This window comes from Stigmatopora argus, chromosome 19, assembly GCF_051989625.1.
Source record: "Stigmatopora argus isolate UIUO_Sarg chromosome 19, RoL_Sarg_1.0, whole genome shotgun sequence".
NCBI lineage: Eukaryota > Metazoa > Chordata > Actinopteri > Syngnathiformes > Syngnathidae > Stigmatopora > Stigmatopora argus.
Window position 1 is genome coordinate 10,877,125 of NC_135405.1, and position 17,979 is coordinate 10,895,103.

Below are 17,979 nucleotides of genomic sequence, written 5' to 3' on the forward strand. Positions count from 1 at the left end.
GATTCTATCGCCTTTCTTAAAAGGACTGAAAAAAATCGAAATACTTGCACATTTAAACAAGTGTACAAAAAGGGGGATATATGTATACAGAACTCAAAAGCTTGCTAACAACGAGCTACTTGATATCTTGCCTAAATCAGATGACACAATTATTACGGATGAAATTATCTATATTAGCAACAGTCTAGCTGGGTTGCCGGGCAGGTTTTTGATTACACATTTAACATCGGCTCTCTCAGAATGACAACTAATACCATATTAGTACAGTCCATTTCCTTTTGTTTAATAATACTTCTCACACAAAGAGTGCAATTTTTTTGCCACTCATAAAACACCAACATTTATCCTTCCAAATCTTCCATTAACAGTAATCACTTAACATTTTATAGGATTCTGCACATTCACCCTAAATTTCTGAGGTCACTTTTGAGGTCAAATATTGAACATATGTGTGACTATAAAATATAATTTTGTGTCACTGTCAAAAGAACACCGGTCCTGTCATGTGAGTTCTATTTTTTTTTTTTTAAAACAATGGATATAAAAATATTTTCTAATCAAAAAGAACTTCCTTAAAGTTGTTAAAAAGTGCAAATGTCTTAGACCAGACCCTGAAACGCTTTAAAAATATATATACCTTCATTGAGCTCAGGCCCTTGTAATTGACTCACTATTCATTACTATCAGCCAATGTACATGGACAAATATACACATATAATCAGTCAAATATCTAGAAAACAACTACACGAGAATATGTAAGCAAAATATGATCAAAAAGTAACAGGACATTTGCATGGCATTAGTCTTGACACTGGAAAGAAAAAGAACTGCCTTTTTGCAGAAGTGGGCAAGTGTTTCTCTATCTGGTTGCTTTTCTAAATTGCGTTCCACATCCCAATTAATAGAACTCAGAGTCAACAGCTTTCCTACACACCTAGATATTAGTTCATAAATAAACATGTTTAACATTTAAGATGGTCAGTACAAACTGTTTCTAGCCCCATGACCCCTTGTCAGACTAACTAATCGACTTACAAGTTATGTTAGGTCAAAAATGCAACTCTTCAACTCCGCAAACCTCCCCACATACTTCCAACTGCACTACTCACTCCATCAGCTAATCACTCCAAAAACATTGCTATCTTTATTCATAATCAGAAGTGGATGATGATGACAAAAAAAAAGCATATTTCAGTTGATAAAGCAAGCAGACACAAAAGTCGACATGTTGAGTTATTTTCTTTCGGAGCTCTAAGTATAAATGTGAGAGCTTTCGATACCCCAACGGGCTCGTTTCATTATCGGGAACAAATAAAGGAATTCTAGTGACGGCAGCCGTCTGTAATGCGTTCTCGATTTTATGCGCAATCTTCGCAAGAGAGTACGCGTGGGGGGACGCATTTATGTGGTTTGGCGCACGGGATGCAACAAAAATAAGTTTAAGATTAGCCACTAAAACCCGAGTGCACTCTAAGGGAATTCTAGATAGGTGTTCTTAATGTACTGAGTCAGCAACCACAGGCAAAATGATGGGAATTGATGCTGTGACTCATCGCCTACCGAAATAAAGGAAAAGTTAACAAACAAATGGGAACGCTGATTGGAATTAAAAATCCATTCTAAAGAATTGCCAAATGTTCACATGTGCGGGCATGTGGTTTTATAGTGTCCTTTTTTTTTTTACTAAGTTTTCCCACTTTTGACAGAACAAGCGATGTCGTGTTGTTGCGTTTTTGGGAATTTTGCTAATGTGAAGAAATATTGATACGCTCATATTTTACAAGTATCCCTTTCCAAGGTCAGTATTAAGCCATTTGTTAGGAGTTAAAAGAGAAGAAGTTTTTTTCTCTTTTAGGTATTAAAAAAAAAGACTTTCCAGAAAAAAAAGGATTTGTATTTTTAAAAAAAGGCAGCAGAAAGAAACATTTGGAAATGATCGACATTTTTCTAAACTAAAAAAGTGGAAAAACTGTCCATTTTGAAAGAAAGAAAGCAGGCGCCTATCATGGTATTTAATCAAAAAGATATATTTGCAAACATCTGCTATTGCTTTGAAAACAACGATACGGTTTCATAGTTACGGAATACTCCGAGTCCAATTTTTTTCTGTATTTTCGGCTAAAATGTAAAGTCTGGCGTATAGATACGAGTCAATACCTTGTTTGACTGTTTATAAATTAGCCATTTTGCGGACTATTCAAAACGATCTAACTAGCTAACTATAACAATGATCATTTGTGGCGGTTCTAGTGCACTCCCACTGAATTGCAGCTAATCAATAACCATTCGGAACAGTATTGGCAAATGTTTTGACATTCACAATGACTATTTGGAAGAAACGCAGAGAGAGGATGACATCAAACTCTGCGCCCGCATTTTCCAATTTACAAAAAGTCCATTTGACTTTTGATGTTGCAGATTTGAGGAATCGTCAGAGTTCAACAATGTCCGTCTGCCTCACGTCTTTCCAATTGCGGGTTTTGTGGCACGTGGACTTTTGCAACAACCAAAAAAAAAACTTGACTCTTGTTCGAATGACTCAATCTGCGCTGTGACTTTTCCCAGTTTCTTGGATGTACGACTGTGGATCATGTGGACAACAACAAGGCCTCAGCGGGAAAGTAAAACTCAGCCTTCACTTTTCTAGCCAGTTCTTTTAAACGTTTCCCTTGACGGGACTGATTTAGTACATTTGCAGAGCGCAGACCTCCGCGGAGACGGAGAAAAATAGTGATACATTTCTTCCGCCATTCTTCCAACTGTTGAATAGCTGGTCGTGGTGGGGAGGGGGGTCTTGACCTACGTAGCGGCAGGGTCGCAGGCAGTGGGTCAGTCCGTTGGGATGGGGACGCCACTTGAGATTAACATTAACAGAACATGACAGTGCTGAGAGGCTTTGAGCCCTTGCCGGCCGGGTCAGTGGATTAAAGCGCTCGACTACAGTACCTGCAACGTCTACCTACAACTAATGCGTCCCAATTCCTTATCAAATATGAACTCACCGGCTGCCACTGACATGGATAGCCATCCAATTCACTTCCTATTGGTTTTCTTTGTCCTGTTGATTCGGGGTAATATTGCAAATGATTACTGAAGTTAATTATTTCAAATCTCGGTCGAATGGATTCAATGTTTATTGCCGTCAATGCCTCTGAACCTTACACAGCACTCCATTCGGGATCTTGAATAGTTTGAATAAATTGTATTCTGCTCAGTAACTTAATCTAGTTGGCGGTGTTATTATTATGATTATTTTTAAATCAGACAAAAATTGTCGAGAAACCAACGGTTTACAAGTTCGCACAAGACAAAAATTTCACCACAAGTTATTCCCCAAAGCTGATAACGTCTAACATTAATGGGAAATTTTGGTGTGTCATCATCGCCTAACTCACAGCTGTTGTTTTCTCTTTTTGATAAGCCTTCCGACCTTTTTTTAAAAAAAACTTCATTGAACTCATCTCTATTTACACTTTAAACATTTCATAACCCTATTTTGAAAATGTTTAGACCCTTTGTCAAACACTGAGTCAAACATCAATTTGCACGGCCCACAAAAGCTAACAATGTACGTGCAAAAATAGCAAGTTGCTCAATTTTTGCCTTTAAAATACTGCAAATTTCAACACATTGTTCTGCATAAAATAAAGAAATAACTATCGAACAAAACATTCCATAACTAACCACAAGTCCAATGTGGCTCGTGACAAAAGAAAATGAGTAAGAAAAGTACAGATATCAAAGCAAAGCAAAGCATTTTTTCCAATTTGCCTTCAGAAAAATTCAAATACTGTATAATTAATAACAGCCATTATAAACCTAGTTCGAACCAATAATAACCCGGGATCAAAGAGCGTATTAAGTTCTATTTGCAAAAGCGATGGTTTTGGTCGGCTTGTTGGATCCCAAAAAATAGAGCTAAGGAGTTTTGGGAAGAACTGGCCTCCAAACAGCTGTAATTAGTAACCACACAGCGCTGGAAGAACCTTGTGTTGACATCTGCCAGCCAGGCCACACTTTTGCGGATGGTTACTGCTGACGTCGAGCGAAAGCTAAAAATGATTAAAAAATACATGATTTTGTCGCGGCCCGTTTCGCGTCAATTTGCGGAACGTCGCATCGTGTCCTTTGGCTCATTTTTAGACCCGAATGGCCCGCAGCGGGTGCCAATGGAGGACAAATCCTGCATGGTGCTCAGATTTCCTGTGGCTCTGCCAAGTCAGTGAACTAAGCGCAATTGCCTCCAGCTAACTCGAGTGCGGAGAGGAAAAATATTTACCCTTAAAAAATATTAGCAGACTCTTTAAAACATGGAAAGTTCAGGTTGTAACGGCACATAGCTCTGCTTTTAGTTTCAGCTTTTGCGTTGGCTTAATGTATTTTCTTTCCACCAAAAAAATGGCTGGAGGGGGGGCACAGATTTCATAGGTTAAACCTAAAATGAGGACAAAGAATGTCAGATCTTATTAAGGAAGTCGCCTGCTTGGAGCAAAGATTCAAATTTCATCAGGAGAACATAGCGCCGTGTACAAAATCCTAAATGTAGTCCTTTGCACGTTTTAGTCGCATTGACGGCAATAAGTGCCCAATCCATTTGAATTTCACATTTAATCTTATCTAAAAATAACTAAAAAGCACACTCTACTTGAGAGATTTCCATGATAGCAGTAATGACGATATACAGTCCCGTACCAAAATAATTTTGCCATTTAAACAACCTCACCCACTTCTTCATCCCACGCCAAAATTCATTACTGAGGTAATTTGACTGTAAAACGGTTAGTTGGCAACAGGAAGCAATAAAAGAGTACGTAAAGCGTTACAGAATGCGCCTTAGAGTGCAGACACCGATTTAAAAAAAGTAAATCTGCATCATCTGGGCTGTTAAGCACTACCTGGCCCCAAAATGCAACTTCCTTTCCACGAAAAACACACGATTGGAACGTACGTATGGTATGTATGCAGTAATCCCCCTTTTTTTAAATGAGGAGCGGTAAAAGAAACAGTCATTTGACTCGCTTTAATACCGCGTATATTGAACCACTGTGGACGTAGCGCTGGAGAGAGATGGGCTACTGAATGGAACCAGTCAAATGTCAGCTTGACGTATTTGCCTTTCCAATTAAAACCATATGAAAAGACGGTAATGGAACACACGGGATTCAGATTACACACTCACACAGTGACAGTCTGCAATTTACACCCGCATATGCGCAGACGTGCCAGGGGGCGAATTATTTGATGAAAAATGTGAGAAATGTCTGTATATATGAACAGTAGACTGTATAAACACACAAATCTCATCTGACTGTTTGTTACTTGGATGTACAGAAGCACTTGCAATAATAATAATGATGGAACATCTAAATGCCTAATCATTAGTGTTTTTTAGGAACATAAAGTATTAGTTACAGGAAGTCATTTTGTAAGAAGCAGCCAAACGGTCAGTTTTTTTTTCTTTTTAATCCAATTGGTATTTCCCAAAGGGCTCTCAGGTATGTGCAAGTGAGGGTTAGTGAAATTTCCTTCACAGATTCTCACTCTGAATGTTCTAGTTGACTTCTAATTGGCCATGAGTGATGTTTCTAGAAGATGGCGAGAGACACCTTCTTCATTCAGTGGCAATTTTTACTTGGGAGGTGTTTGTTTGTCATTTTCAATGACGTGTGTGAGGGTGTTGTTAGTTTAAAGGATGTTTGTAATCAACCCAAGTGATGAAAAGTGAAAACATTCTGTCACTCTGACAACTCTAAGTTGTTCATTTTATGAAAAGTAATGCTAATTTTTGCTCATTTACAGGTTGAAAGTGAAGTCAAACTTTGACCTGAAATGTTGTGATCAAATGAAAGCCAGGTTTCTCGCCATTTGCAACTTCTACAATTTATAAAGGATTCTACATTTGGGTTCCACTGTACAACCGCAGTAATAAACATTGAGAGAGCGTCAGTTAAAGTCATTTGGGGAAGAAGAAAAAAAAAAACGCCAACGGGGATCCTCTGTTCTTTCACTAGTTTGAATAACACCAATGGAAAAGCAAAGATCCATTATTAGGGTTGGCATATTAAAGGTATTTTAACGAGCAATTGCATAATATTACATAAACAACTAAAAGGGAAAAAACAAGTGTACTACGAGTAAATGTTGTGTTGTTATGGAGTAAAAGTGGACCAATGGATGTCGCAATATGAATTAAAAAACATTTTAAAAAGACTATTTTCCCAAATCACTATTGCCACACTGGACTTAAATGTTTACATATAATCAGAAATTCAATTTTTATCACATTGTAGTAGTGTACAAACCCTCGTATTGACTAGGGATATATTATATTATTTATAATCATAAACTGTGACTGTAATGTGCAACAATCTTATTCGATACCATTTTTGACAAAAAACTTTTTAGTCTGGCTTGTCCGCAAGTCGACGCTGCCATCTTGTGTGTAAAAAAGCACTGGCAAATCATTGAGCTTCTTTCACTTTGCACTATTTTAAATAATTAGACAGCATTAATAATTTAAAAAAAAGAACATTTTTTAAATTTGTGATTGTTGGGGTGTTTAAGATGCCTGTTTGTTGGATTTAGGTTCACTACAAAAGATCCTGACATAAAAGTCTACTGCTTGAAGATGGCTGCCAGTTACTGACGCTGCAGGTTGCGACTTAATTTTCATCTAGCTCCGTATATGTGATATCTGGCAGAAAAAGAGGATGAGTGCGCATGCGCACTCAATGCCGGCTTCTCTTGAGCCCAGCTGAGAGAAGATGAAGAGGCTGAACGGACGGCTCGCACCGACAGCATAATTTAGCAAACCTCATTTTATAGAAGTATAATTGCCTTCTTGACTCAATTGAGTAGTTTCTTGCTCTAGGAAAATAAATAAAAGCTATTTTAATGTCGACGGGCAACGGGGGTCCTGCTCAGACGGACGAGGTGTGACTCTGGGAGATTAATTTCACCAAGGAGGTAAGTAGTTGAGTTATTATCATATTTATTTAAAAAAAAAATACCGATTTGACGATATTTAAATTCAGTTCAGAAATTATAACAGTCTCTGTAAATAAAAAGTTCAAATGTAATGACAATGTAACTATGTTCTATATTCAATTGCAGCCATGGGGCAAAATGTACAGAAATATTATATATTATATAGAGCAACTAGTTTGTGCAACAAGTGAGCGTAAAATATGCAGCGGGCATTTGTTCTTAGGCCTGCAAGCGCCTCTAAGCTCGTTGATCAATTGAATTTAAGCCTCTTGAGCACCCGACACAAGAACTTGCTGACACATGCGCCACTGTCTTTTTGTGTGCGCCCATTGCTCTGAAATGCAAGTTTTTACGCGCGCAATAAACAGACATTCTGCATTTGCATTGAAATGTGCAAAAAAAATCATTTCATTTTTGAATAACCTTGTGTGTGCATTTATTCACAAGGGGGGCAATTAGTACCCCCAGTCCAGCCCGCATCGCTGAATTATTGAAAGGAGATCTAGTCTGGTGCGAGGGATTAATTATAAATTAATAAACAGACACCTGATCTCATCACACAGGTGATTATGCAACACTGCTTGGTGAGTGAGATGGGCGTTCTCAAATATTGCCATTCAAATATTCAATATACCCCCCCCCCATTACTGTCAAAAGTGTACATATATTGATGTAAAGTACCACTATTCAAATACCGTATTGGCCCGAATATAAGACGACCCTGATTATAAGACGGCCCCCCTTTTTCAAGACTCACATTTTCCCAAAACTTTTTGAACACCAAATTTTATTTTTAGACAGAAAATAATGACAGTACATCTGAAACAAATTATAACAATATATTCAAGAGTCTTAAACCAAATGTGAATAGGGAAAAACATTGGAAAAAAAAAATAATGCAAACTGATTCAAACTTGAGAGTCGCTGAGATCTGTCATGTCAGAACATTACTCATCACAAACATTGTCTTCTTCGCTGTGCTCTGTGTTGCTGTCCTCACTCCCATCCTCTGGCTCCTCCCATAGCACACCATATTGATATGCAATAATTTTTAAACCTGTGGATGATGCTCTTTGAGGAAACTGCTTCAATGCGTGGAGGATCCACTCACAGGGCAAACATACTACCGGAGGCACCCGAATCGCCAGTCGGTGTGAGAGCTTGATCACCACACATGCGCCACTCTGTGTATTTCTTTCGCAGATTGTCTTTGAATGGTTTGTTGACCACAAAATCCAACACCGACAACTGACTTGTCATTCCCCCTGGAATGACCACTAAGTCGCCATTCATCGCCTTCACTGGTTGTTCCTCTATTTTTCCGAGTCTGCCCCACACAACCTTGAGCCACTCCACTACAAACTCGGTTTCCATCCAGCCCGTTTCCTGGGAACGTACAATGATGCAAGCTTGGCATGGCCTCCTTATGTACAGTCTTACGTTTTAAAATCACATATGGAGCGTTTGGTTCCGTCTGGTAGGCTGACATGTAACATTTCTCATTTCCAGTGGATTTTCTAAGAACAGATTTTACACCTTTCTTGTGTAGAGTGACAGATGTTGGCATGTGAAAACTCATCATTGCCAATCTGATCCAGATATAAGAGTGCTTTTTCCTCAAACAGCTTCTCTCCAAAGTCTGAGCGCAGGCGCTGGGTTAGGCTAGTTCTGCGTCGCGGCGTTAGTCCGTTACGCCGCATCATTCTTTTACACCAGCCGAGGCTTACATTGGAGTCAGTAGGTATGTTTTGCTCTTTGGCTATTTCCTCGGCTTTGAGCTGAATGACAGATTTGCTGATAGGCGCACCATCCTTTCGTTTCTTCTCCACGTGCGTGCGCACCTTCCCATTGAGCTCTTGGAAGCGGCCACTCTTACAATATGTGACATTAGATGTCACAGCTGCTTTTCAATTGTTTGAAGACTCTGCCTCACCATTATCTTGAAGTTTACATCATAATTTTTACTCAGCTGGGGTTCACCTGGCCGATCTTCAACCCATTTCTCTCCAGATTGTCGCTACGTTTCTCCATTGATGTCTTCTCTTCTTTTTCTCTTTACTTTCTTACCGCTATTTTGTATTTTCCTTCTTCGTGACAGGCGTTTGCTCTGGCCCAGGGAGTTAAGTTCAGCTTTTGCTTTAAAGATATCTAGCAAAATCTAGCGCTGTGAATGAGAACGATGTCTACTCTCCGAAATTACGACGACCCCCACTTATTTCAATGCAAAAGACATCGTCTTATAATGGGGCCAATATGTCAAAGTCAAATTTCACAGAAGACAAATAATTGATAACTGCTTAATGTTAATGAAGGAGATTATAAAGTCGTATTTATGTATTACATATTATGTTCCTCTTGATTTTTTAATCTAATTGGTCCAAAAATGAGATCATTTTTTCCCATATTTTGGATATCCGAACATCTGGCATTGAAATGTTGATGACTTCACCTACCTTTCTGCCTCTCTGCCAAAGTATAATCTAGCACAAAGTCAACGCCATGGAGGCAGTAACGCATTTGCTGAATGACACAGTAGAGTTTTACAAATGGAGCCTTACTATAGCAGGTGAGTGGCTTTTATCATTTTTTAAATAAATCTGACAATTGTAAGATGTCAACCCAAGAAAATATGACATTGTGCATTTTTTCCAGACAAGCGGGTGGAAACATGGCCGATGATGACATCGCCCTGGCCCACGCTGGCTATAAGCTGCCTCTACTTGCTTTTTTTGTGGGCGGGGCATAGATACATGCAGGACCGCCATCCCTACACGCTCAGGAAGGCCCTGATCGTCTACAACTTTAGCATGGTGGTTCTCAACTTCTATATCTTCAAAGAGGTCAGTTAACTGGAATGATCATAATCCACTGAGTCTATACGTAAAAGTTTTTTTTGTGATTATGAATATTTCCACGGTTTTGTTGATTGGTGTGTAAATGTGGTATGTAAATATGGTTGGAAATAGTCGTAAATGATGTGGATGATATCATTTTGTTTATATTCGGCACATTGGATGGATTGTAAGAACATACTTGCAGTGTCTGCTTTTTAAATAGAATTTTCCAAAGGAGTGCAAGTGTACTTAAAAATAACTTCATTGATGTGTGGACTAAATGTAGACTGGATTTTTCATCCAATCAGCTCCTGTTTGCCTCCAGAGCAGCTGGGTACAGCTACCTCTGTCAACCGGTCAACTACTCAGATGATGTCAATGAAGTCAGGGTGAGTGGACGGAAGACATTTAATCTTTACAAAATACCATTTGAAATTTTTTTTATGGATAATGTATTTAGTAGTTTGAGACTTCATTACCATCAGCGTGAAAATTGTAAATCCATTGATCATTTAGTTTACTGGTTTCCAATTGGGTTAAAGTCAGGGGATGGCCACCATTACTTTTTGTCACAATACACCCACGCAATCAGTTACCTCCACAATTTCTGTAAGTGACATTGGAAAATAAAATGGGCAATAGTCTGCTTCTCGTGAGATTAAAACTCCGCCCCTATAAGGCCACCATCAGGCCATGCTTTTCCAGGGTGGCATTAGTCGGGGATAAGAGATGGCATGGCACTGTGGCTTACAGAGAGTAACCGGGTGTTACTATGTCATTGTCCCCCGTCCGCATCGCCAGACACTAGCATAAAGTGCAATGACCGATACCAAATATGTAACAATAATATGGACTTACCCCCTTTCATTCCTGGTCTTCAGATAGCATCAGCTCTTTGGTGGTACTACATCTCCAAAGGGGTGGAGTTCCTGGATACTGTCTTTTTCATCTTAAGGAAGAAGTTCAACCAAGTTAGCTTCCTCCACGTCTATCATCACTGCACCATGTTCATCCTCTGGTGGATCGGTATCAAGTGGGTACCTGGTGGGCAAGGTGAGAGGGGTCATTACGGATTGTAAAACATTGAAATGTTGGATGCCATCAATCTGACAATATATATATATTTTTTTACATCTGCTTTTTTTCTCCTACTTCTCACAGCTTTTTTTGGTGCAACAATCAATTCTGGCATTCATGTCGTCATGTACGGTTACTACGGTGTGGCTGCTTTGGGACCACAGATGCAGAAGTATCTTTGGTGGAAGAAATACCTCACCATTATGCAGATGGTGGGCATTACATAAGATAGGTCATTTGAAAGAATTTAAGAATGATGAAAAAAAATGACATTCTTCAATGAAGTAGTCCGAGTTTAAACCAAGATACTGGTATCTTAAGGCCCCTCACAAATTTGTTCATGCTTGTGTGTCCATCAGATCCAGTTCCACGTGACCATCGGCCACGCCGGCCACTCCCTCTACACGGGCTGTCCCTTCCCCAACTGGATGCAGTGGGCCCTGATCGGCTACGCGGTCACCTTCATCATTCTCTTCGCCAATTTTTACTACCACGCTTACCGAGGCAAACCATCGCCTGCGCTCAAGGGTCAAGCCAAGTTCTCCGCCAACGGCATCTCCAAGGCTAGCAACGGCCACAGCAAAGCGGACGAAGCGGTACCAGACAACGGCAAAAGGCAAAAGAAGGAACGGGCCAAACAGGAGTAAAGGACTGCTCGCCAGACGACAAACGGGAGGACAGTATCAAGGGCCGACCGACGGCGTGCAAAACGATTACACGGCGGTTGCTTCTCTGGCTGCCCGTTGTTTTTCGTCAAATCTTTCTTTTCAAAAGCGAGCGAGGCAAAAATGCTGAACATGTAGGCTTTCACGTCATTCTGGCCAAACATTTTTTTTTGGGGGGGGGGGGGTTCAGCGTCACACTTGGCATGTTGTCGAAAACGCGCCAACTTATAAAAACGTTCACATCCAACTTTCCTTAAAAGGGAGACCCATCGTGTTTTCTTTGAGAGCTTCAATAGTTACATTTTGCTTTTACGTATGATTATTTTAGAAAAACTTTTCAAATTGAGGGATACCATACTGGAAAAAAAACTTTATATTAAATGGTGGTATTAATAATTACCATACTTCAACAGAAAACATTAACTTGCAAGACTTTATAGAGTTAAGATTCTGAATGAAGACTTTTTAAACATTCCTAGGAAATTACAATGTCGGTGACTACTTGGTATACCATAAAGTAACATTAAATGGGATACCATCCTATTTTTTAGGGACAATGAGGGTCAGCCGTATGTTTACAAGTTGTCGCTCTATAATGAAAAACATGGATTTATTATTTGTTTGTGTTTAAATTATATCCAAATGCATTTACTTTGCTCTCATGTCAAATTACACTTTTGATTGGACACCAACGGAGTTGAAGTAGCAATTTTGAAGTGATTAAAAAAACAAGTTCAGATCCAACTGTGCTCCATTCATATTTTTTTTATAACTCACATCACAATTGGAAAGTTTCTTTTCATTTTCTAGCATTATTGCTTTTCCCCCTTTTTTGGCAACACTATTTTTGTGGGTCCTTGTTTTGTTTTTTTTGCTGTGCAATGTAGCCAGAAAAAAATAAAAATAAATGAAAAAAAAGAAAGAAAAGAGACTGAGCTCTGTGTTATCTTCTCACTATCACCCATTAGTTAGGGTTAAAGGGAGCCATTTTTGTGCAACCCCAAAAATAAAAGGACAGTGACGACACCTTTTCAGCTTGTGTCTGCTCCTTTTTCTTGACTGAAGTATAAGGCTGCCTTTGACCTGTCCAGACAGATCTGCCCTAATCTTTGGGGGTAAATTGGCTTTAGCTCCAAAAGAGCTTACTACGTCACTGCATGGGCTGCCCATGAAAGCAGGTCACTGGAGAAGAAGCCTTGGCTTATCTGCCATCACATCGCCTCTGGAACGGAGATGTTCTTGTAGGAGCCATAGTATTTCCTACATGCCGCGAATGCAATTTTAGAGGGGGAAGAAAAACTGGAATATGCTAATCCATTTGTAAACAAACCTCCTCCCCAAAATTGTGAGGAAGGTGTGTGGGGATTGGAAATTTAGACTGGCGTGGGCATGTTAGAGTGCCTCATTGTCTCGGACCATAAAAAGTCATTCTTACACATTTAGTAGCTGAAATTTGCTACACTAGTCAAAGAACATGCTAGACAAAGTCATGTACATTTAGAATTATTCAGAATGGCAAGGCTCATTCACAAGCTGTCGCACGAGTTCAAATGAATTGGACGTCTACGATTTAAATTCCCAAGAACTACATGGTCTATCATCGTCAACCGCACGGAAAGACTTAACTGTACAGTGAGCGGACTTTAAGATGGAACTTTTTTTTTTCCCTCCAGAGGGGAATATTACTCCAAAGGAGATCTTTGGAGGTGCTAAAAAAAGTGCTCCAAACTCTCTCACACCCACCTTAGTGGACCCTCCCCAGACTTTTGGCAAGGAATGCAAAAAGTGTTTTCCTCCAACCACCTTTGCCGAAGGATGCCAAGGTTGAACGGTGGAGCGGGCGGGTGAAAGGTCTGGGATGAATTTGTCCTCGTCCGGGGACACGGGAACATAAGCCCAAGGATTTAAAAGGGATTGCAGGAGGACCGCGGCTTTCAGTCAGGGCCATTTAACTGCCTGGTTGCAAACGCCTGGTGTGCATGCCACCATTTTGCAGGGAGGGGCAACACACCGACTCCGATAAAGGTCGCCACTGTCTTGGAAAGGAACTTTTACATTCAACAAATAAGTCTTTAGAAATATCATACAGCACACAGCGTAGGGTGTGGTGGGGTGGGGGGCATTCATCAGGCTGAGTTCAAGGGTCGCCAGGAGGGGGTTAAGCCCTGTAAACCTAACCCTCCACTAGCTCATCTCATTAGCAAAGAAGCTCATTCTACCCAAGCACAGAGGAAACAGTCAGCGTTTTATGTACTCACCCTCCTCTTGCTTTTCCATTAGCGACTGTGCCCTCTATTGGAGCTTTAAGTAGTAGCCACATTCCTCCTAAAGAGCAAAAAGAGAAAAAAGGTAGAGGTTAAATAAGTTTGTTTTTTTCTCCCCAACACAATATTAGTTTGCCTGTGGTACGAGACAAAAAATTGCAGGAATTCTGTGGTAATGTTAAAAAAATATATAGAATGCACAATAACAAGCATAGGTCATAGTCTCAAAAAATTAAAATAACAGCTTGTCAAAATATGGGTTTTATTTCATTATTGTTGTATTTATGTTTGTGTGTATGGTTTGCAAAAAGTCACCTATTATAATATAATAATTTGTTTATTGCAGGGATGCGTTGTTAAATGAAGCATCCCACTTGCAATATTCCTTCATTATTATTATTTTTAATCTTATTCCCCTCACATTTTTGGGCAAACTTAACCTTGCAGAGGTTTGGTGGTGTCTGAAGGTGGCGCTACCGCCTTCCATAAACACCAAAATTTGAATGTCTAAACACCGATGGCAGTAAGAGGGAGCTCGAGAGCCTGGTCGTGTCTAGTCCGCTCACTCGGATGGTGCTGAAGCTGCTCCCGGAAGAAAAAAAAAACAGAACAGGGCGGATGCCGCTGCTCCCCGCTCGGTCCCATGACTCGTTTGTATGCCTATTTCGACGCAAACCCCAAATTGGATTATTTCCATCTCTCGGGGGGAAAAGTGATCGCGCGGAGTGAAGCTTGCGCGGCCGCCTGGGGGAGGGGGTAGATACCGAAGCCGGTTGGGGCCTGATCGCTGGCGGCGGATGGCAGGGGGGATGCTGGCTGGATGACTTGCTCCAGCACGCAATAGAAAGAGCAAGCAGGAAAAGGAGCAGGGAAAGAGCGAAACAAGATGGAGGAGGCTGCTCTCGGAGCCGTGCGGCCGGCTGTGCAGGCCACCGATGACGGCTCCATGACACAGCAAAACCAGGACCTTTTGGAGGAGGAGATGGAGAGACTTTTGGAGGAAAATGACTACCTGAAGGTTGGAAATGTTAAAAATGCTCTTTTCATTTTCTCTTTACACATTTTTACTGTAAAAGGCAGCCCTAATTAATATTCTGGAATGCTCATTTCTAGGCATAAAGTGCGAACAATTGAACATACAGCAGCAAATTTAGACAGGCAGATAACTAATTGCGTATTGATCGACTTTGAATTGATCCCCTGTGATCAATGAGCTATTTTGTAAAACAGATGGTGCTGCTCATTAGGTTTTTGAGTTTCCAGTCATGGACACGGGGAAAAAAAATGCAGTTGTCGGCAGATTTGTCGCATTTATAGAAATCACTATATAAAAATGTCATATAACGGCGTACAACTGTGTCATGCATAACATTTAAAACATTAATTAGCGATTGGCCATTGATATGGCTAGTTTTGGAGTACCAAACAGTATCAGTTTTGGTCACAAGTTAAGATCCAATGAAGTATACACTAGTATGCACTCCTCTTTAGATGCAACTAATATTAATATTTGTAAACAAAGCATTTTTGAATCTAATTGGCCTATGGCATGTAACACTAACCCCAGTGCGAGATTGAGGAGATGAGGGCCGAGATGGACGAAATGCGTGACACCTTCTATGAGGAAGACACGTGCCAACTGCAGGACATTAAGCGTGACCTAGAGCGAGCCAACAAAAATTGCCGGATCCTTCAGTACCGTCTACGCAAAGCCGAGAGGAAGCGGATGCGCTACGCCCAGACGGGGGAGATCGATGAGGAGCTGCTTAGGAGTCTGGAGCAGGACCTTAAGGTATGACGGCTGCTTTATTTTTGATGAGTTTCAAAAATCAACATTTGGAGGCTCGGACAGGTGGCCAAAGATGTGTCGGTGAGGCTGCACCATGAGCTTGAGAAAGTGGAGGAGACGCGCTCCAAAACAGAAGACGAGAATACCAAGCTGAGGCAAAGCCTTATCGAGGTGGAGGTTACCAAACAAGCCTTGCAAAACGAACTTGAAAAAGCCAAAGAAGTGAGTTCGTGAACGTCACATTTAACACAGCTATGTTAGCTTTCTTGTTGATGTTATCGTTGATTTGGCCCAGAAAAAGAGAGGAGTTAAGGACATTCAAAGGACGGACAAGAGAGCGGCGCAGACTCCCACAGAGGTGAGTCCATACATGCATGTTCTGGCTTTAGTTTTTTTTACCTAGGTCTACAATGTCTTGTGTCTGTCTTGCTACTGAAACCAAGAAATTTCCCAAATATGGGATGAAATAAAGTTCTAACCTAACCTAGTGCTTGCTTTACCATGTAAACATTGTAAGTGGATTTAAGAATTTGCTAAAATCCTCATCCTTTACTGGGTCTATCAGCAAAATGAGCTCCACAGTTGATCTTCGTCCAATCTTAAGAACTCTTGGCTCGGAAAGACGCTTTAAGCTTAAGCCTTTCTCCCTAAAATCAAATGACTTTTGCTTGCTCTCCATCAAGGAGGACAATGAGGACCTTAAGTGCCAGCTGGCCTTGATCAAGGAGGAGGCCGTACTCATGAGGAGAAAGACTGCCACCATTGACAAAGAGAAAGACCGCCTGGAGCAAGAACTGCAGAAGTACCGCTCCTTCTACGGTGAACTGGACAGCACCCATCCCAAGGGCGAAGCCGGGGGACCGCCGTCCACCCGCGAGTCCGAGCTCAAGCTTCGTCTTCGCCTGGTGGAGGAGGAGGCCAACATCCTTGGGAGGAAAATCGTCGAACTGGAGGTGGAGAGGGTGATGGGTGTCAATGACTTGCACTACCGATCCTCTTTTGTCAATGTGGTTTTTGTTGTCTTCTCAGGTGGAGAATCGTGGCCTGAGGGCCGAATTGGACGACCTCCGTGGGGAGGCCGAAGGAGAGAGCGGCTCCGGGGTGGGCGCAATGGGTGGCCTGGGTTCGGGGCGAGGACTCGGGGACGACCTGACCGAGCTCAGACAGCAGCTTCAGCTGGTGGAGGACGAGGCCGAGCTTTTGCGGAGGAACCTCGCCGACGCCGAGGAGCAGAACCAGAGGGTGACCAACGAGCTGAACAAGATGCGATTCAAAGCCAGCACCCATGAGGGCGGGGGCCGGCACGGAGGTGGCTCGGGAGCCGGAGGCCTTGACGGAGTGAAGGCCGAGGCTCTGCAGGAGGAACTGAAAGCGGCCAGGCTTCAGATCAACGACCTTAGTGGCAAGGTATGAAAAGTCTTTCCAACTAACTCGTTCGTATTCATGAACTGAACATTTTCCCCTGTTCAGGTGATGCAGCTGCAGTACGAGAACCGAGTGCTGCTGTCCAACATGCAGCGATACGACCTGGCCTCCCACCTGTCCCTGCGGCCCAGCCCAAGGGACAGCGACGCCGAGAGCGACGGGGGGACGAACGGACGCCGCGAAAGCGACGAGGAATCCACCTCGTCCCGCCTGCTCCCGCCTCACCGGAAACGCGAGGGCCCCGTTGGCGGCGAGAGCGACCCAGATGAAGTCAGAAACAATGGCGCCGGCCGTTGTCCGACGCCCACCAGAGGCCTCCTGACCCCGTCGGGACCCGAGGGGGCCGCGTCCTCCCCGTTATCCCGCTGGCTGCCCGGCGGGCTATGCAGCCTTCGCGAGAGGCAGCAGATGATCGACATCCGCGTGGAAGCGGAGCGGCTGGTCCGGACCATCGACCGGCTGATCGCCGACACGGCGGTGATCATCTCCGAAGCCAGGGTTTACGTTTCCAACGGCGAACCAGAGCGAGGGGGCGAGGATGACGGGAGCCGGATCCGGGAGCACGAGCTGCTGTATCGCATCAATGCCCAAATGAAAGCTTTCAGGAAGGAACTGCAGGCCTTCATAGACAGAATGGAAGTGCCAAGGCTGGCGGACAGAGACACCGAAGAGCCGTTGTCGGTAAGAAATGACAAATGTCCACTTGGTTGTCCTTCCAGGATGTGCTGGAAATTCCTGGAAGGGCTGACTTTGAATCTTTTGGTATTGATGGTCATTTCTATTTTCTTCCTCACTCGCACGCAACCTCATGTCCAATTTCCCAGATGTTCCAGCCTATCATTTTGCTCATCCTCATACTTGTGTTGTTCTCCTCTCTCTCTTACGCTACTATCTTCAAACTGGTCTTTCTCTTCACTCTTTTCTTTGTTCTGTGACCT

At 42.1% G+C, this 17,979-nt stretch overlaps 3 protein-coding genes across 4 annotated transcripts in view; 2 read left to right on the forward strand and 1 right to left on the reverse strand.

The window, feature by feature from the left end:
- Positions 1-10,857, reverse strand: part of LOC144064840 (inactive serine protease 35-like) — a 33,497-nt gene extending 22,640 nt beyond the window's left edge. For both annotated transcript variants that reach the window (XR_013296910.1, XM_077587684.1), the window contains exon 1: positions 10,680-10,857. The gene's annotated coding sequence lies outside the window, so the exon portion shown is untranslated. The remainder of the gene's footprint in view (positions 1-10,679) is intronic.
- Positions 6,729-12,594, forward strand: LOC144064841 (very long chain fatty acid elongase 4-like). Its single transcript, XM_077587685.1, has 7 exons — positions 6,729-6,966; positions 9,462-9,553; positions 9,640-9,827; positions 10,130-10,210; positions 10,703-10,874; positions 10,983-11,110; positions 11,258-12,594. The coding sequence occupies exons 2-7, from the start codon at positions 9,487-9,489 to the stop codon at positions 11,543-11,545; spliced, it is 924 nt and encodes a 307-aa protein (XP_077443811.1). The 5' UTR covers positions 6,729-6,966; positions 9,462-9,486; the 3' UTR covers positions 11,546-12,594.
- A 1,795-nt stretch (positions 12,595-14,389) lies between these two features.
- Positions 14,390-17,976, forward strand: LOC144064835 (microtubule cross-linking factor 3-like). Its single transcript, XM_077587665.1, has 8 exons — positions 14,390-14,845; positions 15,395-15,619; positions 15,680-15,838; positions 15,912-15,974; positions 16,300-16,569; positions 16,646-17,023; positions 17,087-17,722; positions 17,866-17,976. The coding sequence occupies exons 1-8, from the start codon at positions 14,714-14,716 to the stop codon at positions 17,974-17,976; spliced, it is 1,974 nt and encodes a 657-aa protein (XP_077443791.1). The 5' UTR covers positions 14,390-14,713.
- Positions 17,977-17,979: the final 3 nt, after the last annotated feature.